The 27,121-nt window shown below is 41.8% G+C and overlaps 1 protein-coding gene across 1 annotated transcript; it reads right to left on the bottom strand.

The window, feature by feature from the left end:
- Positions 1–481: 481 nt before the first annotated feature.
- On the bottom strand, positions 482–26,440 carry LOC132979191 (tensin-3-like). The gene is made up of 26 exons (XM_061044779.1): positions 26,254–26,440; positions 25,965–26,015; positions 25,635–25,757; positions 24,594–24,658; positions 23,464–23,547; positions 22,027–22,139; positions 21,487–21,547; positions 21,307–21,382; positions 21,073–21,202; positions 20,755–20,820; positions 19,828–19,929; positions 12,990–14,204; positions 8,660–8,817; positions 8,433–8,565; positions 8,206–8,289; positions 5,798–5,930; positions 4,659–5,194; positions 4,491–4,577; positions 4,266–4,397; positions 2,795–2,890; positions 2,284–2,361; positions 2,045–2,122; positions 1,647–1,815; positions 1,453–1,521; positions 974–1,003; positions 482–838 (listed from the first exon to the last, which is right to left on the bottom strand). Exons 1-26 carry the CDS (start codon positions 26,401–26,403, stop codon positions 694–696), a joined length of 4,164 nt encoding a protein of 1,387 aa, XP_060900762.1. The 5' UTR covers positions 26,404–26,440; the 3' UTR covers positions 482–693.
- Positions 26,441–27,121: the final 681 nt, after the last annotated feature.

The following is a 27,121-nucleotide window of genomic DNA, read 5'->3' as shown; positions in this document are numbered from 1 at the left end:
GTTGGTTTAAGTAAAAAGGTTGTTTTTTTTTACATTGCATAGATAAAATAGATAAAATCCTGTTAGCGATGAGGCCTACCCTGAAGTCAAAAAGCATGTCTGCAGCACTGATTTCCCACAGTTTTTACTCCAAAACAAGACAGCATGCTTGATGATAGGGCACAGAGATGCTTCTACATCAGCTTCAATATAGAGACTATATATAGCTTGAACAAACTGTTTTGGTTAAATATCAGAAAAAAATCATCACATGGAAATAGATAGGTTCTTAATTAATGGTACTTAAATATGCCTGTATAAGAAAAGCAGCCTTTGTGTTTTGTACTTTGTTCTTAAAATACATTGAAAGAATATATCTGTGACAGACTTTACAGCTTTAAACCAGTAAAATAGGACAACACATTTCATATTTTTTAATTTACTGACTACTTTACAGCTAATTTTACAGAAAAGAATAGTAACTGAGTAGTAGGGCTTTATATGTTTCTATTGTAAGATGTCATTAGATATCCTGCTTCCTGCTGCTGGTAATTAATCATTATGCATGTAATGTCCAGAAACATCCAGGGTTAATGTCCAGGTCATCCCCATCTTCAGTCCTGAACATTTTGTCCTTTGGCCTTTAAGTCCTTTTTTGCAGTTTCTTCCCTCAGTGAAAGTTCTTTCAGATGATCAGCCCAGTAGAAGGCAGCCCTACTTACTCTTCTGCGAGCCAATCATCACCTTGGAAACAAAGTTGACAATGGCGCTCGCCGGCTGTTCAGGGTCATGCTCTGCAAACAGGTGACATACGTTGTCCATGGAAGTACCAGTTTTCCTCGCCACAAAGCCAAAGATCCTGCAGAGATGGAGCAAAGTAGTTAATAGTGGCCAGGTAATCGGCCTCTAACTGACCATGTGACTTTAAATAGAACTGCTTTAATGCTGTTCTTGTTATTTTAATGTAAAAAAAAAAGAAAAAAGATTTACTTACTTAGCTGAAGGGTAACCATCTTTTTTCCACCTGTGAGCAGAGAAAATAGCATTTTGGTGTTGTTGGAATTTCCTCATACATACAATTAACTATATTTCCACCTACAGCATTAAGCCCTTTTCAACCGTCATACACTAAATTAAGATATTGTGTATTTCATTCGTACTCCGTACTCAACAGTAGGAGTATTGCGGTTGTTTTTATTTTATATTAACTGTTGTGAACCAAAACCACAAAGACAAATTCCTTGTATATGTAACTCTACCTGGTAATAAACACAGCTCCTGACATTTAAAATGATCTGTGAAAATGTACATTTATTTTAACATATTAAGTTGTCCTTTTCAGAAACTAGTTATGATATTCCAAGATACATTCTAACATTGCCCGACATATCAGGTTTAACCAACCACAGCCATTGGCAGCATTCTGTAAACATTTTAAGGACAAGTGTTTCAACTTGAAGCAACAATACTCACTTTCTCTCCTGAGGGTCCAATGCACAAAATATGACTGTGCTGACATTGTAATGCCTCCTGAAGAAGAGCCTTGAATGAGACAGGGGGTAGTTATTGTAACAAAAAGTTTTTTTCATTTCATGCAGATAGGCGTTTTATTGTCATTGTAATTAGGTACCAGTATGTATAATATGAAAAGCCTGTGTGAAACTCACTTCCTCTGGTTGTCTGTGAGGGTGATTCCCTGGGACGACACCTTGAAGTGGACTACAGTGGAGGTTGGTGAGGGATCGGCGTTCAGAGTCATGCTGGTTGCTTTCTGCACGGCCTGGACGCCTGTTAGTGACTCCATCTCCACCGAGCACAGATACCACACGTTGCAGGCTGCAGGAGCACACAGTCAAATTATACTATGATCACAACTGTGCAAATAGAGCAAGTGTATTTAGTGACTCAGTCCATAATAACAGGGCTAAATATGGGGATACGTGTGGCTGCACCCAGTAACAAAAGTGTTACAGAATTGCACATAAAGATTATGTAAGTGTTTATGCAGAGTGGCATCATTTCTTTGTAATACTGCTATTTAAAGAAGGTGATCCTGGATGATTACCTGCACCCTGTTTTAACAGCTCAGCAGCAGAGTTGGTGACTGATTGTGAGGTAGTCTCCACAACATCTTCAAGGGGATCTTTGGACAAGAAAAGCAGAAAAGTCAGTTATATTATTCAGTAGAAAACCACAACAGTTACATCAACAAACGAAATGACCAAATGGCCAGACAGGCAGATGTGGGTATGACCACAAGCTTCCACATAAAATTAGCTCTGTGACTGTGCGTCCAATGTTTACCTCTGTCAGGTATGATAAGTTTGCAGGGCAGGGCCAAGGGAGTAATTGAATGTTGGCAGACCAGCGCCGTTAAGCTTCCTACAAAACAATACAAAATCAAATCAGTATTACAGTAAATGCTTTCGATGCTTTACAGCCACATCAATTTCTTGTTTTTCTTTTAAATGTATATTCTGTAACTTAAACGTGAATCATCATACTTTATATATCTTTACGAAAGTAGAAAAAAAACAAAATAAAATAATGATCAATGAAACGACCGTTGATTAATCACCCATTCAAGCATATGGCCGTTAATTATATGACAAAAAAAACATGATTTGATCTGAAAATGTCAGGTAAAAATATACAACATGACACAGACGGCATATTTTCCAACAAAAGCAAATGGTGCAGTGAGCAACTGACCAGAAGAGGGCAGTATGGTGCATGACGTCTGTTATTCTGGTGCACTATAAACAAACAGCTAGCAGCTTTTGAAGTGAGAAGCATTAATAGAGTGTGTACTCACCAAAATAGGGTTCATTGGGGCAACCCTTCAAGCGCACTCCTTTCTGTGTACACTCAATCAGGAAGTGGCGAACCAATTCATTAGATAGATCGCCTCCTGTTAGAAAATGGACCAAATTACATACAGACAGAGAAAAAAAACCCCAGTGAGTCTGCAGTCTGTTGTAGATAAACCATCTCACCTAAATCACAACTCTTAGCAATTACCTCAACAACATGCTACTTCCCAGCCTTGAGGAGTTACATAAAACATATTCAGCTCCACACTCCACTTCAACATGTCCTAAGATTAATGTGATTATGATTCAACAGAAGGGCCTCTGAAGGGGCAGGAGGGTTCCATGTGTGGAATGTCTTGACACAAAGGCTTGGAGAAAGGCCCGCTCCTTCAAGTGGGTTTGGTTTCACACATATAAGAAGCCACAAAGCCCTAAGCTGAAAGTGTGGGGAAGGACAGTGTCATGATGTCACTGCAGGTGCCGTTGGACTGGGAATGGGTGAAGGCATACAAAAGGACAGGTGTGAGTGGGAGATGAAATAAAAAGGGATGAGTGCTGTTGTGGTTTTCTGCAGGAAGGGCAGAGGGGCATCCGTTTTGCCCTCATGTGTTGACAGAAAATACACACAATTTGTTTCTGATAGTTATTGTGTAGGATTGTATGTCCATGTTTTGAATAAGAAAAATGTATTTGTGAACCTCTATAATCCCTCAATCAGCCTTTGTTTTCATACTGAAACATGGCCAGAGAATGTTTGGCCAAATTTATCTAGCATCTTCCCCAACCCATTCTTCACAAACAAACAAAACAAAACAAAAACACTGGGAAGTACTTCACCGGGCAGCCTGTTTTGACCCTGCTCCCTGGATAATACATCCATATCAGGCAGTGTTATGTGGGGCAGAGAGCTTCCCATGAAAAGGCCCCCGGATCACAGTAGGCTTATCAAACCGGCACATCCTTTGTTTGCGAGTGAAACATTAGCTGTACATCTAAGACTACGAGGCAAAAGGGGGTCTGTTTGGCTTCATCGTGGTGATGCCCAGGAGAGAAACACAGAGTGAGGAGCTCTCACACACAAACAGAGGGAGGGACTCTCAGGTTCCAGCATGAAGGTGAGTACAGTGGGCTGTAACTGTAGATGGCTTTGTGTGAGATTATGTGATGTATGAGTGTCTTTCCACTGCACCAATCACTGATATCAAAATACACTTATTTTCTTTCTTTTCTGTACTATGATGAGCAGGTGGATACTTTTCCCATATGTGCATGCATGTTCATTTAGGAGTTACATTCTGCAGGATCTTTGCCTAGCTTGGGAAAGAACAAGCATCGAAGGGAAGACAGCCTAGCGCCGCCGAAATGGGTAAAACTACATGTAAGGTTCTTAGTAACAACCTGTTTTGTTCAAAGGAAAAGTCTTGAGCTGTAAACAGCCAGCAACCCTATGCCTTTCGAAATCTATTTTTTTACCTTTCTTGGTCTGCTGGAAAACTGAGGGTGGAGGAGTAGCCACCTTCATTGCCAGTCCATAGGCCCCTCTGAAGGAATGACTGTCCCGCACGATGAAGCAGCCAGGCTCCTTGTCCTTTAAGACTGAAATGGCTGAGTCAAAAGAAACATAATCAGGCGATGGCTCTAAGGTTATACGGGGAAATTCATTAACTTTTATCAAATCAGTGGAGACTGAAGGAATACCTTGGTCCCTTGAGATGTCTGGCTTGTACCAGAATTTAGATGTGTCCTGCACAAACTTTACAGTAACCTGCTTGACAGCCAGTACATCTGGAACACAAACAAATATCAGTTCAATAGAGTAGTGATTTAATTTCATGATGATAGCTTAAATTAGGTAACTCTTTTTACCTGGCAGAGGTGAGGCTGTGCCCGGTATCTGAGCCGAGAGGTCAGGCAACACATTGGGGAAAGGAATGCTGAGGGAGCTTCCACTGTGGGGACTCGAGAATCCACTGAGGGATGGAGATGCTGTTCCCAGCGAATGCTCTCCATCTGACGCCCTCTTCTTCTCTGGCAGAAGTGGTGGCAGCATTTGAGGCAGCTGAGGCAGAGGTTCCCTGTCCATGCCTCCATTTCCCAGCAGAGCGGAGGTGGAGTTTGGACAGTCCGTGCCATAGCCGAGCCCTGAGTCATCCTGCTCGTCAAAGCTTTGAGCAGGACTGCGGCTGAGGGCGTAGCGACCCATACAGCTTCTCTGGCTGCTTCGGGGAGAGCTGTGGGCGTTAGGGGCAGGGTGGATGTGGGGGTGGGACAGGGTAGGAGAGTGGTGGCCATAGTCCAGTGACATGGAGTGCTGCATTTGCTGTCTGGCAGAGGAGTAGCTGCTAAGAGATGAGTGGCGACTAAGGAGAGGATGCTCCGGCCAAGATGGGTTCACTGTTGAACTGAAAAACAAAACAGATTTAGAACATTATTTTTTGTATCTTGCAAATATTGCATTCTTGTTTGTCTCATGAATTAAGGACATCTACAATGTCCTGTTCATCCCAGGTAGATTTGTCGTTTTTGTTTGCCACCATTTCTGTCTCTTCATTTACTTGTGAACTCAAAATTACATCTCTTATATACTTCTTAAAATTATCTGCAAAGTCTGTTTACATTGCAATTTGTACAGGGCAGCTTTAATTTTGATTAATGCACCAACATCTTCAACACAGATAAATGTATTGTGTAGTGTACTTTCACTTATTTATAGGAATTAATGACACTCCTGCTGCTCTGGTTTTAATTGGTCTCATTCTTCATTTCACTCTGGTCTCATTTCATTTAATGAGACAATAAAATGTGGATGGAGATAGATGCTTTATTTATAACACTAGTGCTATCTTTGGAACTGTAGACTGACACATCCCTTATCAATAATAAAAAAAAGTGTTTGTACTTACTTACAATCGCACTGAAAATCAAACCCCCAGTTCTATGTTGTTGTTTTTTGTTATCACGCTCTCTAACAGGAAGAAATGGTTCTGGATAGGACAGATCTGTACCTGTCTGTCTGCTGAAGGGTCCCAACAATAGAAGCAGAGTGTGTAGTACTGAGCATCCTGTGACAATTGATGGAGGAGTCTGGTAAAGCCTCAACACCAACATGACTGACCATCTCTGGATATCCCCTGGGTTCTGTTTGAGAGCAGGAAAACAAGAAATCGGAATTATTGCACATGTATTTAGCACATTCATAGAAAGATGCTATTTTCGCTCCAAAAGGTTTAAGCTGTGAATTGCTGGTATGTTTAACCGATATTGCTTGATTCAAATGTTGACGTAAAGGTTCATATATGAATAAAGATGAGATAATGTGTATAAAACAAACTGACAAAGGTCAAATAAGCAGAAGTATTCCAGCTGGATTGTATGATTGGAGTGGGGGAAATCCCTGAGGCTCATGGTTTCCAGACCCAATCAATACCGGGTTTGAAATGAAATATGTCCACATGGCTTTAACCCTGACCATCAATCTATACGAAACCAATCAACAATTCCCCCTGCCACAGCCCATGAAGTCAACAAATCAGTCGAGACTGCAACTACAAATGAAAAGCCTTCTGATATAATTATCTAAAAGCTTTATTTTAATCAGTTTCAGCCTAACGTCCCTGTCATGAATATAAAGGTTATGTTCAAAGTCAAACCTAACAGTCAGGTTTTCTCCGGTTGAATGAAAGGTACAAAGCTGAAAGAGTAGCTGGTTTATTCCTGTCCCTGTTTCCCCTCCGTGTAAACAGACACACTTTCATGGGGGAAGAAAAGTTGTTTTGTGTCCTGCCTCCTGACCCGCAGTAACCATGGAGATGTGGCAAGACTGAATGTGCCGATTCTTGCCGGGGTGTCTGAGGTAGTAAGGCACAGCAGGAGAATGAATCTGCTCTCGGGCCTCACAACTTTTAACATACCAACAGTCAAAGTAAACTGAAAGTAAAAGTATAGGTTGTATTAGGTTCACGGAGAATGATCGATCTATGTGTGGGTGTTTTGTTCCTTGCATTAACAACAGTGTTAGTCTATGACAGCATTACAAATAAAGCTAGGCTCACTTCATCTAAAATACTTCACAAAAAACATTACAGTTCATGAGTTTGAATCATCTGTTCCATTGATGCTTTTATAGTATAATAGAATAAATATGTAACAATTTAAAAGATCTATTTTGTCAGTGTCCACACAATGCTGCATGGCAGTGGACGACACTGTTCTTTCCCCATATAACGTTACATTTTTGAATAGCTTTTCCAGTCATGGCAGGCTTAACCCGTGATCGATGTGGAACCACAACAATGCAGCTTTCAAGTTGGCTGTGAACTTCATGGAAACCCACTTTCTTGGAACCAGCGTCAGCTAACTTCTTGGTTAGACTGAATTGGTTTTCACTGTGAATTGTCAGCCCATTGTATGTTCAGCTTATACTGTATTCCCTGATCTAGTTCCATAAGTTCTAACCCTGGGGTAACTTTATATTTCTGTTTTGAAGTTTTATATATCAAAGAACATTCCTGTTATGTCCGGTTTGTTTTCAGAATGATTGTGATCTTGAGACTTAACCAGGAACCTGCATCTGCTCATTTAACTTGTGATATTCCTTCTTTACTCAGATGAATCTTACTCATATTCCCCTTTTAATTGAACATTTAGACATTTAGAACTGCACAGTGTTGTATTTATCCATGTTCAAATAATTACATTTTAAAGCATCCTAAATCATGAAAGTTGGAAAAAGCATTCTTCTCAGTCATCTGTTCAAATCAAGCTTTGTTGGCAGGTCAAGTCTAAAGTTTTGAACATTAGCTTCCATCAGTAGAGAAATGCATAAATAATTATGTGATTTAAAAATGTAGCGAACAATTAACACATAAAGGATATTTAATGCAACGTCAACAATCCACAGATACTGGGCTACAAAGTGCTATAAATGCATCACCCTTGCATCTCTGAGAATTATATAAAATGGGGTTTTTCCCCTTCAAACACCTCAAAAAAGAGCACATCCCCTCAAAGAAAAAAAAAAGCCTTTGAGTTTGAATCTGAAGAACAACACTGTTCTGTCTAAAAAGATTTCTCCCCTGGCCATGACCACAAAAACATTCTCCCAAAAAAACTAACATGAAGGGCAGAGACTGGTTAGGAATCTCCCTCTGCTTTTACATTTATGGGGCGTCTTTGTTTTCCCTCTCTGACTCAAAACCACTAAAATTCCACAAATGTCGTCTCCATTATTATCTGAAGCCAGGCCGAAGATATTGTTCCCAAAGAGTCTGTCACAGAGCAGACATGAAAGACAACTCGTGTGTCGCCAATAAACCTCTGCATGGCACCGTCACTCACTAGCTTTATGAAGTTGAGGGGGAAAACATGTCCGCCAATGGGGAGATTACTGAACATTACTGTCACTTGAACCTACCGTGGTCTGTTCTGTATCCTCCGTAGGACTGCATGCTGGGTGATGGTGTTTGCCTGAGCAGGGTGAATTCAGAAATATTTTTCACTGAAAAAAGAAAGGAAACCAATATGAAGACATTTAACCAAACTACAAAAAAAAAAAACAAGCTCATCGTGAACACTTCTACAATCAAATACTCCGATAAAAGCATCTTACTAACAATGACACAGGAAACATTCAGTGCTTACCATAAGGTGTTGGAGGAGAGATAGGGAAGGCTGGGGTGGGGGGAGTCATGTCACTGCCTGCCTCGATCCCAGTGTCCATGTCTGGTCCCTGGGCCCTGTAGTCTGCACTGTCACTCCTGTACAGCATGTGATGCTGTAACAAACAACACATACATGTCAGCAAACATATAGAATAGAATGGTATACATGATATACTTCATAACACGACACATATGTGCTTTATTTACCTGAGTCTGTGGTACACACGGGGAGTACGTCCGCTGGCTTCTGTACTCCTCTGTAACACCCCACCCCGAATTACAGAAGCCTGGATGGTCCGTGACATCACTTCCTTGGCGACTGAGACTCCTTGTGACACCCACCTGGCCCTCGCTGGACTGGACAGCTGGATACACACAAAAGAAATATGCAAGTAGATCATTACATGTTCATAGATTTACAGGGATTGTTAACTTCTTTCACATTTGATACCGTTTAGAAAAACATTCATTAAAAATCTTTGACCGTAACGGTCTTCTTCTAGTCAAGGTAGTATTGAGATGTTTTCTCTCATATTCAGGGTGAATAGATAACGGATGGGCAAGACAGTTGAAACAGTGATCAAATTATTTCGAAGGGTTTGTTAGTTTTGTGTTACTGAGTCTTTCTGGTGGATGGAAAACTGTACATTACAAAAGAACATATCACAATAGTATTCAGTTTAATTCTGCTGCCTCCATGTTATGTGTTGTATGTGCTTTCAATGTGGCCTCTGGGACTATTCCCTTGTCTCTCCTCTATTGTCTTTATTGCATGAACTGCTTTGATGTCTTTGTTCCGTCTGTGCCACATACTGTATGTCTCTCATCCTTTTGCTTAGGCCTGATGTAATAATAAATGTAATTTAATTTATTGTATTTTAATTTTTAACTAATGCATTTGAGGTTGCCTACTGACAACTGGCCGGGGACTACATATGGAAATTAGCCGCAAAGGCTAAAGCTGCTACTTTCACTGTACAGTTAATTAAAGGGGTCTGTCCACCCAACAATAAGCAAATAAACTAAACTAAACTGTGTGGTATTGAGGGGATCTAACGTTAGAACGACTGTAAATTAAATAGTCGGACTGCAAAAAAGAGCCAAAAGTATTGTCAATAAGACTGATTATTCTACTCATACAAATCCACTTATTCTAAATTCCCATGTCATGAAATGCAATGAGCTGTTTTATTACAAAATAAAACAAATGATGTTCAAAGCAAAATCAAAATCACATCCAGATTCTGTGCAAAGGGTTAGTGCCAATATGATAAAAAAAAAAAAGGTGTTTGTAAGTTTATAGTAAAAAAAAGCTAACATAGGTATTAAAAGGACATTGTGTTTTTATTGTTGGGCTTTAACTACGGAATGATGCCAACATTTCATTCATTTTTGATTATCTAATACATTTTTAAAACGTGTAATTGACTTTTGGTTTTAAAACAAATGGTTCGTAAAGCTTTTTTTTTTTTTTTAAAGCTGTATACTGTAAGGGTGAATGATGTATCTGTTGTTTTATTTACACTTCTGGAAGCTGGTAGTTTCATTTGATAAGAATGTAGGATAGATTTTTAGAAGCAGTCTGCTTTTGCCTATGCCTGTTCAGTCACTACTTAATGCATGACAGTTGACTTGTTTTTTATATTGTTAATCATTATTGTATAATGGATGATGAATAAAAAAAATATGTATAAGCCCACAAAGAGTACGCACTGCACAGCTAACCCTGTGGCACTGCCTGGAGTCATGTTTTGAGAAGACAGCTGAGGAATGCCAGGGGTCTTGTTGGGAGAGGGTGGGGGGGGGGGGGGGGGGGGGGGGGGGGGTTAGTGTGTATATGTGTGTGTGGGGGGTCAATGTTGTGACTACTCTGATGAGTGCTGCCACTCAGCACTAGGGTGTTAATTTGAGCCCTCCCAGTGAGCTCTGACCCCGCAGCTCTGAAGAATGCTAATGGTGCAAGAAGTGCTAATGCCCTGGATCATTATTCACCCCGTCTGGAGCGAGTGTGGATGACACAGACAGATGTTCCTCCATGCATGCATCACGGTGATACAACTTTTTTGATCTTCTTTCATCATTATATCCAATCTACCAACCAATTTACAACATTTGACATATAAGTGTGAACCATTGACTCAGAGTAGGGGATCCCATCCATCTCTTAAAATGTGTGTGGAAACAGTGAGGAGACAGGTGAGAATGGATCTGAATGGTTTGGCAAAAAAAAAAAAAAAAAGGCTCATCTCTAATGACTCATTTTCATTGCCATGTCTGTAACCTTGAACCCTCGAAGAATAGGGCTGGGCAATATGAGGGTCAATACAGTATTGTGAGGCCATAGAGAGGTTTCTTCAAAGTTTGAATTCAAGTGGAAATCTTTGAACATCTCTAGTTGTTTCACACAGTTAAAAATCAATAAGGATCACTGTTTTCAGGCAGTACTACTGGCTTTAAAGGACTATCGCTCACTGTGATTCATGTCCTCATAGTGTGTCAGGTATTTCATCAATAAGACTCACCCAAACAATAACATACCATACAGTAAGGCAAAAATTAAATACTTCTTTAATGTTTTTTTAAAAGTATTTCAGTTACCTTTAACTAATGAATTGCACACTTAACCTTGATGTTGTTTGAGACAATGCAGTTACTGTAAAAAGTAATAAAAGTAAAACTTGTAAAAATCGACTTTCTGAGCCAACAGACTTTAAAGTTCGTCAAAATGACAACATGGGGGCTTGGTCAAATGACGCGTTGAGCACATGAAGAACAAGTGGGACTGGTCTAGTTGCTGGATGCAAACATAAAAGCAAGTCACCCCCTTATACTTCCTACAGGGTACTTCCAAATTACAAATCTTCTATAGCCTGTAGCCTTTGTTTCTTGGAATGACGCCTCTTTGTAGTTGATATGCACAGACAGGTAAGCTTTCAGAATCAAATGGGAGAGAGAGAGAAAAAAACGTTGCCTGCGGGCTCACTTGTTCCTCTTTTGGAAATTCCTCAGGCCTCCCTGTCGTGTGCCCCTCTACAACCACATGTTCATGCCGTGTGATTCAAGCACTGCTAACAAGCAGACGGCTTTCTGCATTTTCTCTGCCTCACTGGTTGTCAGCAACAGAATAATGGATTGCTATTTCTTCTTTGATAAGTACTCCTGAGTCATTAGTAGCAAAAACTGACAAGTTGAAAGGACAAGCCAAACCTGATAAAGTCAAAATCTCAGGAGCAAGGAAGTGGTCAGTGCAACTTAAAAGAAACTACAAATAGTAGCTTACATGTTGCAGTTTTGTAACCTTGCATTTCCTTTATCCTTTTACAGCTTCTATGGAGGAGCAGACATATAAATAGTGAAACACATTCTGTGAACATATTTGAAATGATCCTCGACTCAAGTGGAAATAACTTCGTCAAAAATCATAGAGATGAGTCAATCCACAGCATAAAAGATAATTAAAGAAGAAATTATAATAAGCAAGGTATCATTCACAAGAGCTGAGAAGGAAAGACTGCGGATGGATGGAACTGTGATCAACATAAGATTACAAAAGGGAGAGAATCTTTCAGTGATGAATAACATCAAATACAAAAATACTGCTGATTTTCCTTTGACGGCTAACAATGAGCAGTCAGTATAAGGGAAGCAACAACTTTCAGGACTTTGATTTACTGCATATCTGTATTTCAATCTCTGTAATCAAACAGAGAGAGACGGCCATGTTCAGAAAGGTCGATGACAGCTGCTCTCCCTCGCTTCATGTAAGGTACTGATCGTTGAGTCAGATAGCTCGACAGACAAGTCTCGACGGCGCTCTTCGCTCCGAAACATACCAAAAACATCTGAAAAGCTGGCAACAACCCTGCTATTTCTGCCACTAAAACACGCCAGGTGGAAGAGGGAGGGAACGGCGAGCTTTGTTAAGTTAACTGTGTCGTGGAAGAGAAGAAGAGCTGGGGCTGTCTGAGAGGAGCAACTGCGCTGTAAAACCAGAGCTGCCAATTATAATTATCAGCATAATTAATCATTATGATTTATTTACACGATCTACCGCATGTATACGTTACCATTTTGAAAATGAAAGAGAAAAGGTTCACAGTTTCAAACAAGCTGAAGTAACATCACCATTAAATTATTTTTTTTGGGGGGGGGTTAAGCCAACATGGTAAAAACCAAAGAGTCTTCATTTAGTGACAAAGAAAAGCAGGAAAGCTTCACATCTAAGCAGCTGGAATCGGCACGTTATGAATAAATTATAAGACAATTTGGCAATTGATTTTCTTTAATTTGATAAAAACCATTAATCAGTTGACCATTGCAGATCTATCTTAAATCTTCATAATCATTCCATATTTATAAATAGAGTTTAGAGCCAATGTTTGCCATGAATATTAGGAATTTCAAGCAAAAAGACTTAGTGGGATCACAATGACTGTCAAAGATTTCTTTCCATGATCACATTTCCATATCAAAGCACACCACCACCACCACCACCACCACCACATCCACATCCAGACTGTCTGTCTGTCTATCTTACCTGTCTGTTGTGTGTTTTTCAACGTTGCTGCGTTACTATCGCTGAATCTGACGTCGATGCCATTTGAGCCGTTCACTATCGTCCCGCCGTTCTTCTTCATGGGGCTGCTTCGGCTCTTCACCGGCATGAATGTTGGATCCAGATCCATGATCAGCTGGTTGAGCTGGTCGATGGAGTTGTCGATGTCCATCGTTAGCGACTTGAACTCCTCGTCGCGTTTGTTGTTGTTGTTATTGTTCATCGTCGCCTGCTCTTGGTGGGGCGCTGTGTTTCTCTGAGAATCCGTCGTACCAACTCTTGTGAGGCTGTGTAGTTCAGCGGGCAGGCCGGGTTTGGGTGGACTGCTCCCTTGCTTGTTCCCTGAGTATCTTTCTGTACCGTTTCCCTCATCGGGCATGTAGATAAACTGTTCCGCGGCAACCATCTGCTGCTGGCGAACCCAGGACTGTGTGGAATAGCTCCCCTGCCTGTACACATGCTTTTTGGGCACAGGAGCACTGCTGGGATTAGAGGAGGCCACAGAGTTACTCCTAGAGGTCAGGCACCCCCTTTTAGCCTCAGCGTAGGCTCTCTCGTACTCCTCCATGGGAGGGGGCACAGGCTGGTGGATGTGGTGCAGGCTTTGGTTTTGCTGCTCTTCCCCCCCCGGACTCCCAAAACCATCGGACAGCAGAGAGTTCTGGCTGCTCTTGTGGCAGGAGGACGACAGAGTCCCTAAGCTGTCCACACTGTGCAGATCATGAGCCGTGATGACCTCATCATCCAGGATGTCGGTTTCCCTCTCGCGAGGCCTGGAGTCTCCGTTTATGTGCACCTGCGCTGGGACTACCTGCTGGACGGCCGACCTAGGGCCTTGATCATCCATCACCTCCAAGGGGTCCTCAAGACCAAATTTGCTTAAAAGCCGCTTCAGCTGGACTTTCTCCTGTGAGCTGGGGCCTTCTTTAGGCTTGATAGTGGTGGTGGAGGTGGTGGTGGTGGTGGTGACAGGCGTGGGTCTGTCTGCCCATAGAGAAGTGCTTGATAGTCCGGAGTCACTGCTGACGGAGAGGGCGTGGTCGCTGTGGTCAGGGCTGGAGGTGGCAGAGGTGGTGCGAGCCCCCCGGCCAAGCGTGGCCTCTCCTCCTACTCCTCCTCCTCCTCCTCCTCCTTCCCCGTGGCTCGGGATCCTCTTGTTAGCGGCTTTGTCCTGGGTTAGGCCTTGAGAGCGGGGCGCTGCAAAATAGAAGAGATGCAGCGCTTCATACATTCAGCTGGTATCGGCACACATACTGTACACACACAGAGACACACAAACAGGAAGCAGGGACACGTACACAGACGAACACAAACACACAGAACCACAGAGGAAACAACAAGCTCTCAACAAGTACAGTCATGTCATCCCATAAATTAAATCATTCAGGATCTGTTATTGAGAATGTTCAACCCTCACAAACACACGTCACCTGACGAAGACAATACAAACAAACACATGACTGCAAAGATGTAGGACATCAATACATTGACATAATAAGAGTGTAAATCATTTCATTTCAGTGAGAAAAATCACCTGATTAAGAGAAGATACCCAAATTATTCAAATACCTCTTTTGTATATTCTAATTCAGGTATGTTTTAAGCAAATCTATTCTTGCAAGCTGTCAAGGAGTTACATAGACTGGAGATGCATGTGGACTATCAGGTTATATAATGCATGTGATTTTCTGTAAGTTGCTACTAGAGTCAGACGGCCGTGGATCTGCAAAGTCTGACCCCGGCATTCCTCACCCTGCTGTGATTAAGCCTCCCTACTCCCTCTCGACTGCCCCTTGACCCCCAGCATATGTCCAAACAACCTCCTTAATCCTCAGAAGTAACAGGAAAAACTCCCAGAAGTCAGTCATTTTGCAAGGCAGCGTCCCATCCTTGACCACAGAAAACAATCGAAAAAACCAAGTTCAGCCTTCGTGGACTTACTGAAAATGAAGGCAGGAGAGGAAGAAGGACACGTGAGCAGCGTTGCCAGGTGAAGTAAAACTCGCTGTTTCACTGTCACTCTCCCTGTTCCGCAACAAAAGGGAGCTGGAACATGACCCCCTACGCTTCTCCCTCAGTCTGCCGCCTTAAGTGCTTGCCTTTCAGTCAAACCATGACTGGAGGATCTGAATACCAGACATGCATGATAAAAGCCCCCCCCCCCTCCTCCTTGTCCTCCACTCAGAAAGCTCCTGTATGTGTAGTTGGCCCCTTCCGCCTCCTCCTCCTCCTCCTCCTTCTCACACAAACACACCAGTTGAACCAGCATCCAGCCTTGAGCAGCCTCTGCTCAGGTCTCCATGCAGGTCAGATCCAGTGGGAGTTTTCCCAGCAAATCCCTCTTGTAGCATTCTTTCTTGCAAGGTGCAAGCAGGTTTTAGGGCAGATGTTTCCCCTCTTACTCAGCAGAGGCCATCTTTCTCAGTCACCCCTTGTCATCATCCTGCCTCTCCTGTCTTTTCCCTACCCCTCCTCATCTGTTTCAAGACGGAGGAAAAAAAAAAATCTCTTACCTTTACCTCCACTGCCAGGTGAGTACAAAATACAATCCCAGGAGCGGGGGAAACAAAACTCGAAGAGAAGAAGAGGCAAGGAAAACGCACGCGAGAGGACATGGCTTTCAAGCAGCAGATAATGCTCAGGGTCAAATCAAGAGGGTTTGAATGAGTTGGCCCTGTTCTCTTCCTCTGCTGAGAAGGTGAGAGTGTTTGCACTCCACACAAGGGGGGACCTTGAGATCTCCAAATAAGGGCAGAGGAATGTAAACAAGTGGGGCGGGGCTTAAGTGTGTAGGCGGCGCTGGAGGAGAAGAAGTAACCCAACGCTCTTGCCCTGCGTAAGGGGACTACCCCACTAGGGAGAGAAAAGGGGGAAAAAGGAGAGAAAGAGAGAGAGAGAGGGCGGCGCAGAAAGGATCAGAGAATAAAAACAACATTCCTGCAGCTCCAGACTTTTTAACTCTGTAAAGAAGACACTTTTTAATTAAAGCAATCCTCCTACTTGGTGCTCTGGGCAATTTTCATAAAACAAAGCGGCGGCTATGTTGTTTTTCTCTCACTCTTGTGTGTCATGAAATTGCAAGCCTTCCGCCCTTGTGTACAATGTTGCAAAGAAACAGATGTTCCCCACGCTCAATTATGGGGTTCAACAATTGTTTGTAAAACTGTTGCACCTATCGGGATTGCATTCACATTAACAACGCCATAACTGGTTAACCAAGTATGTTCTTAGCTCAAGAGTCTGTCAAACCTTTTTTAATCTGGCATTCATCATGTTAGTTGTTGTGGTAAAGTCAATCCCAGAAAAATCTACCAATTACAGTGCAGAGAAACCAGAACTGTTCCTCAATCTGCTCTCACATCACAGGAGGAGGTCTTGATGTGTATGGCTTTGCAATTGCCCAACCTTTCCATTCCTTCTCAGTTATACAAGCCTGACAAGCCCTTGAATGCCAAAACCGTGAGTGGAAAGCATAATGATGATGATCATCCTTTATTTTCTTCTGCCCAAGCTTCTACATGCGGTAGTGGAGATGTGTCTCTTAAAATCCTGTGTACAATTTCAACAAGACAAACTGTCTGTAGAGAAATGGTGGAGAGGAAACAACTGATGTATCCAGATGTTGTGTAAAGCGCTTTAATCAAACGCCCCTGGTGGTAAAGTTGCCATGCACACACTCTGACTGCCTATTCTTCAGGCAGAAGAACATTATTTAGTTAGCGGTGCTCCAAACATTAAAAAAAAAAAAAAAAAAAAAATCTTTAAAATTTCAGCAGCATTTTTTTCCACAAGCAACAGTGAAATCACTCCATAGACTTAGCTTTGCATTGTTTTCTTTGATTTTAAAACTTTTCAAATGCAAATTTGTTTTTTTTCCCCGAAATTTGTGCTAATGTTTACATCTTATCATTACATAAACATGATCAATTTCTGGGGGCGCGGATAGCCTCGCGGTTAGTCCGCATGCCCCAAGTACAGAGGATAAAGTCCTCACAAGTGGGCGGCCCAGGTTTCAATCAGACTTGTGGCTTCTTTCCCCACTCTCTCTCTCTCTCCTGGATTTCTGACTCTATTCACTGTCATGAAGGTCAGCTGAAGTTCAAGCAGGAATATTAATTATATTCTCTCACACAGTCCACTTCCTCTTCCACCATCTCCCTGATACAGTGATCAGCTGATTTGGGGCGTTTACTCTTGAAGGAATAATCCAACCCGACTCTGCCACAACCTCTCTCAACCAATCATCCGGCTGCGGTCAAATTTTTAAATCTGTTCTCTCTCTTCCTGCAGTCAGTTTGTCATTTCAGTGCGATCGCTGCGACCCTCCTCCGCCCCAATCCCCTCTATTCCAGCTCAGCAGAGTTCAGATACAGAATCAGAAACCCACTCCTGATCACATCCTGGTTTCTTCTATCACCACCACCACCACCACCAGTATCTAGACTCCATAGGGGGGGGGTATCCTATCCTGCTGTCAGCCTCGCCACCCCTCTGAGTGCATGAAGTCATCATGACGGAGTCTAATCACAAAAGACATTGCATATTTAGCATTTCCTAAACTGTTAAAAAAACGATTGTAAACTGTTACTTAAGTCTCTCCTTATTGAATTGTCTTTATAACAGAGGCTTAAAAAAAATAAATCTTCAAAAAAGACAAGAAAAACAAAACTTGAGACTTTCTAAATTGATTTTCATGTAATGGTGAAAAGGTCTTGAAAAGGTTGCCAAACACAGTTCATTTAATCAACAGTCACTGTCCAGTCATATTTGGTTCTGTATTATGGCATTTTTAAGGACCTGGGATTTTATTTAGTTATAATGTAACAAAAGAGCAATCAACTTTTATACCAATTACATGCCATAACAGTGTTTTTAGTCTGAACTTTCTGTATTTAAAAGCAGTCTTCCATAGTTATCTTCAGGGATGATTGACTTTGTTACTATGATTGTATTCTTTTGTTGATCATCTTAGAGAGATTTCCAAACAGTTTCAACTGGAACTAAATTGTACAAAACAAAATGTAAAAGTTGCCATGAAAAAGTAAAGGGCATGGTCCAATGTAAAACAGACTAAAAGGAATACTATGGTTTTCTGCTGAATTATTTAATGCCATTCCAAATAGTTTTCTATTCAGCAGCAAGTCGAGAGCAGCACAATTTAAAACAATAGGCCTGACTAAACACCACCAAAGGTGAGCAAAAAGACAAGGTGCTTTGGGTTAGGTTACCTTTGAAGAGTCAGTACAGTTAGAGATAACTCTTTAATTAGACATGAATGATTACTATTCAGCACTTTTTGTTTTAATAGCTACTCTTGTCCAATAATTTCCACATCAGCTGTTAGTGAAGCCACACAGAGACAACAACTGATTTCACAGTAAACTGACGAAAACAACCTTTCTGGAAAAAACATCTTTTAAAATTCAACTCCTAATTAACACGTGGGGATAAACACACTCTCATAGGTGATTGAAGTAAATGAGGTTTTCTTTTCACTACTTTAGCACTTCTGTGGCAACCGCTTTTTAGACTTCCTCCTCCTGACCCGTCCTCTGACTGACAGCTTCTCTGCAGGCCACACTTGGCCCGCCAGACGACTGGTGGTAAGTAGATGAAGAATTCCAACACAGCTCTGAGTCTTCCCTCTCAGATGTAGTGTTTACATGAGAAGACAAAGCTGTAAATATCCCACATAAATGCTCTGCAATCAAGGCAAGAGACGAAGAAAAAATGGCTCCTTTGTTGTTGCCTTTGCATTTCTTTGATGCATTCTTAAATTGTGGTGTTTCGCTCTTTCATTTAAGTCCCAGGGGTTTTCGTAAAAAGTTCTAAATGGACGCGTTGGGGTGTTTTAATTGAAAATAAAAAGAAGGCAACTCATTTTCATCAAGCCGAGCCTTGCTTATAAAAACACTGAATGAATACTGGGAAAGGGTGGATCTCTGTTTTAATGCTACCACCATGTTGCTCTATTCTAGGAGGTTGTTGTGAATTCTGTGGTTGACTGCAGAGCAACCACCGCAGTTAGGACGGGACGCTCCGAGTGTGAGTCTGTGTGTGTTTGTGCACAAAGGAGTGAGAGTTAATGTGTGTGTGTGGTGTGTGTGTGTGTGTGGTGTGTGTGTGTGTGTGTGTGTGTGTGTGTGTGTGTGTGTGTGTGTGTGTGTGTGTGTGTGTGTGTGTGTGTGTGTGTGTGTGTGTGTGTGTGGGGGGGGGGGGGGTGGTTAAAGCATGCCTATTCATTTGATGTAACAACAAAATAGAAATCTCTTGAGAACTAACTGCTCTTCCTCTGAACTCAGCATTCCCTTCTCTCCTCCCTATCCTCCACACAGGAAAAACATGGTTTGTCATTCCCAACATACTGCAACCGTCAAGTCAATTTTTAGCTTTCATTTCCTTTCACTCAACTAAAATAGAAGTCTTCATTCCCCCAAGGGCCTGTGCGCCTGGATTTAAAGCCTCACTCATGAGTAATAACTTTTGTTATTGACGACCGAAACATAAACCGAGCGAGTGGTGGCTGTGTGTGCATGTTAATGCAATCACACTGCACTCCCTAAATGCCATAAAGCACAGGACCTGTCATGCTGTGTTTATTCCCTAAGAGATAATTAGTGTATATTTGTAGGAATTTTATTTTTTTTAAAAAGGCTAAAAAACAGTCATGCTTATATCACACCCTTTGCCTTCTCCTCCCATTCATTACACAGCCACTGATGTTTTCACGCTTGTCTGAGTTATTAAGCAGAGCTTGTCAATGTCATAAAGAGAGTCTTGTGAGTCATGCAAATGCACAAATGCAGAGAAGGAGCCGTACCTTCACCATCACAGATGTTCTGGTAGGAGTCCCAGCGGATTAGTGGATCCGCTGTGTTGTAGTCCACAATAACATCTGCTCCATTTTGCCACCTGTCAGCACCTAGATGCAAAAATAACAGACACTGTATCACATGTTTTTACGGCTGAACAGCGGGGAGTAGAACAAATACAAGTCAATGTTATGTCGTAGTAATGTTGTTCATGGCTTGAGGGAGATGAAAGCAGGAATGGTTGTACAATTATTTGAGATTCTGGGTTATGGAATTATATCACAAAGATTTGATCCTTTTCTTCGAAGTTGTTAAGAACTGGAAATGTATTTTCTGAACAAATGTTAAGCCACGAACAAAAAGAAAAAAACAATATGAACGTTGTAGTAGAGAATTAAATCAAGCTTGTCCTCTTTTTCTTTGCAAAAATAATTATAAAGTGTATTTTATCAAACTACTCCTTTACAAAGAATCCCAGCACCTCATGGGGAAAAAACAAACGGACAAGTCATTACGAAAGTATTTGACCAGAAAAAACTGTTTTGATCAAACAACGACCATTCACATGTCCATATACCCCAACCCGAATATTGAAATTTCCCACAGATTGGTGTTTTTTAATGAATGCTGAAGCAAATATTAACAATACATAGTACATCTGGCAAACATGCAGAAACACACACCATGGTTTCATTCTGCAACAGAGCATGCTGTGCTTCTTTACCTCTCTGTCAGCACACACTTCACACTACATTTCCTCTCTGCAGCATTCCACATCCCCTCTCATCGAGGGGTGGGGGCAGAGGGGGAAGAGGAGAGCACAGGACTGTGCAAAAATAAAGGCTGGAGAAAGCTCTGTGTCTGCTTTTCTAACTTAAATCCGCTCTAGCAAAGAAAACAAAACAAAAAACAAAAGTGGAGGTTTGGGAATCTACCTGGGATCTTCTCTGGTCCCTCGGAGAACACCAGCTCCACTTTGCCGTAATCTGGAAATCTGGGATCTGGAATATCGGAGCCGACAGGAATCCCATTTGTGAGGCCATTCAGAAAAGAAAAAAAGATGAATGGTGTTGTGTGAGAATAGTATTCCGCTCTGTACACGTAACATGTTTTGGAAAACGAAATGATCAGTCTCAAAGTGCCAAGTCTAAATTAAGTGCAGACACGGCCCAGCAGATGTTGCATGGAGCAGTTGAGTGAACTCGACGCAGCACGTCGAGACCTGTCCACAGGGTGATTTGATTCAGGTGTACCTTTGTTGGCAGTCTCCATGTCCTCTTTTTCAAACATCAGGTTGTAGCCCTGCACTGCTCCCGTGTGGAACTGCAGGCGGAAAATGACTTCACGCTCGGAAGTGATGTCACTCTTGTGATAGCATTTAATCTACAAAAGTAAACACAAGAATATTTTTACTACTAGTCAACACTGATTTCTGATTTGAGGAACTTTCCAATGGTATCCTCTGCTTTGTTTTTTTTTTAACCTACCATGATGTCTCCTTTGAGAAGCTGGGCAGGCTCCAGGGTGATGCATACACGGTCCCTGTGGGTCAGACCAATGTGACTGAAACAAAAAACAGAGACGCCAGTCAAGCGAGCACAGATACAGAATATACAGACAACAATAACTCATAACTAATGACTGTACCACATGTGTGAACTACTTACTAGATACCAGAAGAATACACTGCCTGCATCCCCTGGTAGACCTTGATGTAGGGACGACAAACTGAAAAGGAAAAAGCATAATTTCTAAATTAAATAAATGTCAAAAGTGCATTGATGAAATGACCTACAGTAACCTGATAGTAATTCATGGGTTGCTACTTAAATTGTTTCTCTCACACGTGATTATCTGTTGTTGTGAGAAATAGTTCTCAGCTCTATGATGTAATTAATCTCTGTCATTTCAGTACAATTGGTCATTTACATGCAAACATCTGAGTTTATTCTATTTCACTGGTAGTCCTTGAATCTTCCTTCAGTTTTGTTTGTGTAAGGGCCTCTTTCTGTCTGAGCATGTGTGTGTGTGTGTGTATAAAGTACATATAAGTCTCCATCTTGTTTACTGCTTCCACTCTGATGTGGTTGTGTCTAGATTCTTTTAATACTGTCATGGTTGCAGCAACAGCAGTTTTATTTGCCGTGGCAGCTGTGTGTGTGTGTGTGTGTGTGTGTGTGTGTAGTGGTAAACAATATGAGTTTAACCTCCAGTGGCATCAAAGTTTGGTATGCCATGAAGGATGATGCAGTGCATGAACAAGGGAGAGGCGTTGATCTTCATGGATCCACTTAAGAGACTGTTGAGGATCCAAACGTACCTGATGTCAAAGCACAGAGGTGGGTTTAAATAACAGGCAAAACGATGGGAAATAATCCCACAACTAAACATTTCATACATCCTAGGCACCAAACATCCATATTTATTTTAAGGCAAACTGAAATTGTAACTGTTGAACTGTGCGTTGCAATCTGCCAAGCAGTCTTCTTTACTTTTTTCAAAATCAGGTTCTACCTGACCATGACTTTGCACAATTTAAACAGTATTTTATAAGGCAAAGTTGAAATCAAATTAACATGCACATAGTTTTACATTCTTCTAAATATGGGGAAATGTATCAGTTATAAAAGGAAAAACAATTAAAAAATGCCAAAGACCAGTGAAAAAGGTATGCAGGCCAACCCCAAGTATCAAGCTCCGCAAAACTGGATCCCACACTTCCCATAATGCAGCAATAATATTTAAACCCCAGAGTACATATGAACGTGTTTAAGAGTCACTTATAAGGGGATTTTTGTAACAGCTGGAGAAAGCAGATATAGCAGCTCCACTTTTTCAGTCTGTAAGCTAAACTAAAATAAGCTCAGCTACCTTCAGAGAGTTGTATCTATCTTCCTGCCGATTTCTCATATGAACTCCAGACAATGTCAGGAGAGTCATCAGGAGAGTCAGATCTGCACAGTGTCAAGAGCTGCTCTGCAGACATGTAGAACACAACAAGACAATGGTCCGTGTGAAACATGCCACATACTCTAAATACTTGAAACTACTTTAAATTTAGGTGAGGGGTGTCTTTCTGGGTAAAGTGCAGGAAGATTGAGTTTCTGTAATAATGGCTTTTTCTGTGTTGATTTCAATATAACATAAATTTGGATTAGAAAATCAATATACAAGGAAGGCAATCTCAAACTGTGATTGATCCAGCAGGCTCACAGATCTAATCTGCACAAATTTCAAATGACACAAAGCCATTCTAACGGGGTCTCACCCATCCATGTTGCAATTGAGTCATTGATTTCACACAAAAATGAGGTCAAAACAGCTTGAAAAAAAACGAGGGCGAAAAAATGCAGTTCCTCTGTGCCAGAGGCATCAGTGTGATGTTGATTCACAGGGAGAGGAGGATTACACCACATCGGGATGGGGTCCATTCACATGACAAACATCAACAATGATGAGCTTTTGAATGAAAAACAAAAACAGGATATGCAAAGTGTGGTATTGAATCAGGTGGCTCTCAGGGGACATGTGTGTGTGTGTGTGTGTGTGTTTAGATGTTGGTCAACAAAGCACCACACAGGCAGCAGCACATGGACTGACGTGCGATGCTAGACAGAAGGGTGTGCTTTAGTTTCGAGTCTTACCGTTTCTGTGAAGGTGTCATCAGAGCTGAGACCTTATCATCATAGTATTTCCTCATTGCAAAGCGGTCCAACGCCTGATCAGCACTTTAGGGGAGACAGAGAGACACATTAAATGCTTTAGGTAATTATGACTCAGGAGAGAGGTTTTTCACTCTGCTGCTCTATAATTGAACAGTGTTGAATAAGGATAACACACACACACACACACACACACACACACACATAAACATGCATAATGGACAAGAGTGAAAGTACGCGGGAGACAGGGGATTCCAGCAGAGAGGAAGAGAATGCCAGCCTTAAGTAAACACGGAGGGGGAGAGGAGGACAGAGAAAGGCCGGAGTGTGTGCACAGCTCTGCTATTCAGACAGATCTTAAACCAACAGACGCTGCAGCCTTTTCACCAAAGCTCTGTTTCTCTCTCTCTCGTCGAACCCTCTCCCTCTGCTCCCCCCACTGAATCTAGTCCATTGTAAATCTGCCGCATTGTTTTCCAATCTCTGCCCTTTCCTATCTGTCTTTATACATGCGCCTTACCAACCCAGTTTTCCTCAGCGGGACAAAAACAGAGAGTGAAAAAAAGAGGTTAAATTCAATCGAAGGCTGATGTGTGCTCATGCCACAATGGGACTTCTGTGTGCAAAAAGGATCTACAAATTGGAATATCAGCAGGGTGTCCCTCCAAATGTTTGCTGCACCTCTTTACTTTAGAGCTCGGTAAAGGAGCCACCTCAATCAAATGAAATGCCTGACGATGGCTACCAAATTGGAATCGGTTTTCGTCCTGATGAATAGATTTCATGAATCTGACACTGTGGCCAGAAGCGATCAGAGTAACTAACATGCTTCCACGTTGATTCATGTAACTCAATACAGGATGATTCACGGCTTAAACTGTGCGGTTTTTCCTTTGGTTTTGAAAAGCGCTCGCCTCTCCTTGACTCACTCTCTGAATCACCTTGTCCCTAAATCAAATGGAGGAAAATAACTCAGATGTGGTTAGGGGATGATATTGCTTCTGGTAGATGGAATGCCTTTTTAAAATGCTGTGGGTTATGTTATGTCCAGACTTCAGAGCAAACAACAACATTTTAAGTACCATGACAAAAAAAAATGTGGTATTGGTTACCTGGCTGATACGTCGGTGAAATGAACGAAGGATGAAATGACAACACCGATGCGACCCTTGCCGCCCTGAAGAAACAGAAGAAGTCGATCACAACACATGCAGTTGAATTCAGTTTTTTAAAAGCCCCAAACACTTATTGTCTCAGCTGCTCTCCTTTTGTGCGTGTGATGGGATCCTACATTTAAAGAAACTATTTCAGTCAACTCAGGAAGGAGCTGTTTACTTCATGACACAAGTCTGCATTTTTAAGTATTTCTCAGTGCTCTCCTTTCTGGTTATAAGTGGGTGTGGCCTAAGAATATGACTGTAGATGGGTTGGTAACTAAGATTTACTTTTGGGCTTTTTTATGCCTTTATTTTAGAGACAGGACAGTGGATAGAGTCAAAAAGTGGGGAAAGAGGGGCGCTGGTGGCGCAGTGGTTATGTGTAAGGAGGCTGTCATCTCAAGCGGGCGGCCCGGGTTCACATCCCACCTGTGGCCTCCTTCCCGCATGTCGTTCCCCACTCTCTCTCCCTGATTTCCGACTCTATCCACTGTCCTATCTCTCCATTAAAAGGCACAAAAAGCCCCTAAAAAATAAATCTTTAAAAAGTGGGGAAAGAGAGAGAGTGAGGAACGTCATGTGGGATATGAACCCGAGCTGTCCGCTCTCAAGGACTTAGGTCTCTCTACATGGGGCGCGTGCAGTAACCGCTAGCCCACCGCCTTTGTAACTGTAAATCTATCTACATTGGACACATTACCTATAAGCAGATTCAAGTTTTTGAATATTGAACGTAATAACTCAATACATTTTTGATGGATTGTGACTAATCAGGTCATAAATATTTCATGTTTCACAGATTTCTTCTGAAGGATGATTAAAAAGCAAAATTTTCAGATGTGTTCACAAAAAAAAAAAAGAGTTTCAGAAATCTTCATGGAAAAATCAAAAAAAATCGTCAACGCAAAATCAAACACAGTCAAATCTTGAATCATCACTTTAGTATTGATGCTAAACTGAAATACAGATGCAACAAGCCAACCAGTGTATGCTCACCCTGCAGTGTATAACCACCACATGGAGAGGGTCAGCATTGAGCCAGCTCTCCATGGCTTTACAGATGGTGCAGATCTTATCCAGAGGTGGAGCATGCAAATCCGGCCAACCTGTGTCCAGCGTCTACAAACAAAAAAAAACACATCAATCACTGTAAACAGACAGAGTATACACTCTATCCAATTCCCTTTACATCACCAAACACTGATCAATATTACACTGTTATCTGTCGCTGGTTGGACACAGATGATCAAAGAGGATGAACAGAAATCATTTGTGTATGCATGTGCTGTTTTTACACCAAGATGACACAGTGACATGTAAACGTACCTTTGGGTTCATTTTAGACAGGTCATGTCTTTTCTCTGACAAGTTGATAATCTAAAGAGAACATAAAACAAAACCAATGACTTTAAAAAGATGTTGCTAAGATGATTGCATTCTGCTTTAACACCGACTCTCGCATTAGCATGAGGGTTAAGATGAACTGCGCACCCTAAGATCAATACTCTCATGTCAATATCCCCTGAAAGCCCATCAGCCCTGACATCTCTACTGTTTGCACTTTGACACTTGACTCATTTGGAGGTGACAGGAACAGCACATGCACAGCACTGACCAGGTAATTATCCGCATGCTTGGACTTCAGCATTCGTGTGACATCCTTGAGGTTGTGCGAGTAGATCTCCCCTGAGCAACCCCGCGGGAAGGACACCGCGATGATGCGCTCTGTGATATACGTCAGATCCAGTTCGTATCCCTCCTCCATCTTGAATCTTGGGGTTTCCTGTAAAAATGAAGAACAGACACCATAAGAGGCCTTTCAGTTACCTCACACCTTTCCCGCTTAAACCAGGTGACTTTGCTCGTGTCAATATTTGACGTTCAAAGTCCTTGACTTTAGCCATTGTGACCAAGTTTCCGGCAGACATCTTTTTAGAGTGTGACCTCACTTGTCGATTGTGGGACAGGGGGCGTCTTGTTTGCTCTTGTTTGCGTCACAAATACTGTAACGCCACTTATCTGTTCTTCCAAAAGAGATACAAAGCGGACGTTTCAGAAGATTGAACACCAACCATTTAGAAGCCACTGTCAGCCTGTCACTCATAGCAACCATGACAAAAACAAAGAAAAATCCTTCAAAGAACTCCGGCTGAAACCAGTTGCTGTAAATCCCTGACCGATGGTGTGTCGCTGTGACCTCATGGCAATGCACTTCCTGCAGCAGTGGTCTGGAGAGAGCCGCCACAGACACATCCCTCAATCTCTTATCTAGTCATCTGTGTGTGTTCAGTGCCGGTTTGCAGCCCCAGAATAGCAAAGTGTGGCCGGTTATCAACACTGTTGACACTATAAGTCCATCCATCCATAAGCTGAATCACTTTTTTTACAAGCGAACATAAACATTTACAGCCGAATAACAGTAAGGATTTACTGCTTCACTTTGAAGATTCATATATTTAACTATTATGATTAATGGACAGAAA

This window comes from Labrus mixtus, chromosome 8, assembly GCF_963584025.1.
Source record: "Labrus mixtus chromosome 8, fLabMix1.1, whole genome shotgun sequence".
In the NCBI taxonomy this organism is placed as follows: domain Eukaryota; kingdom Metazoa; phylum Chordata; class Actinopteri; order Labriformes; family Labridae; genus Labrus; species Labrus mixtus.
This window is presented reverse-complemented; position numbering and strand designations above follow the sequence as displayed.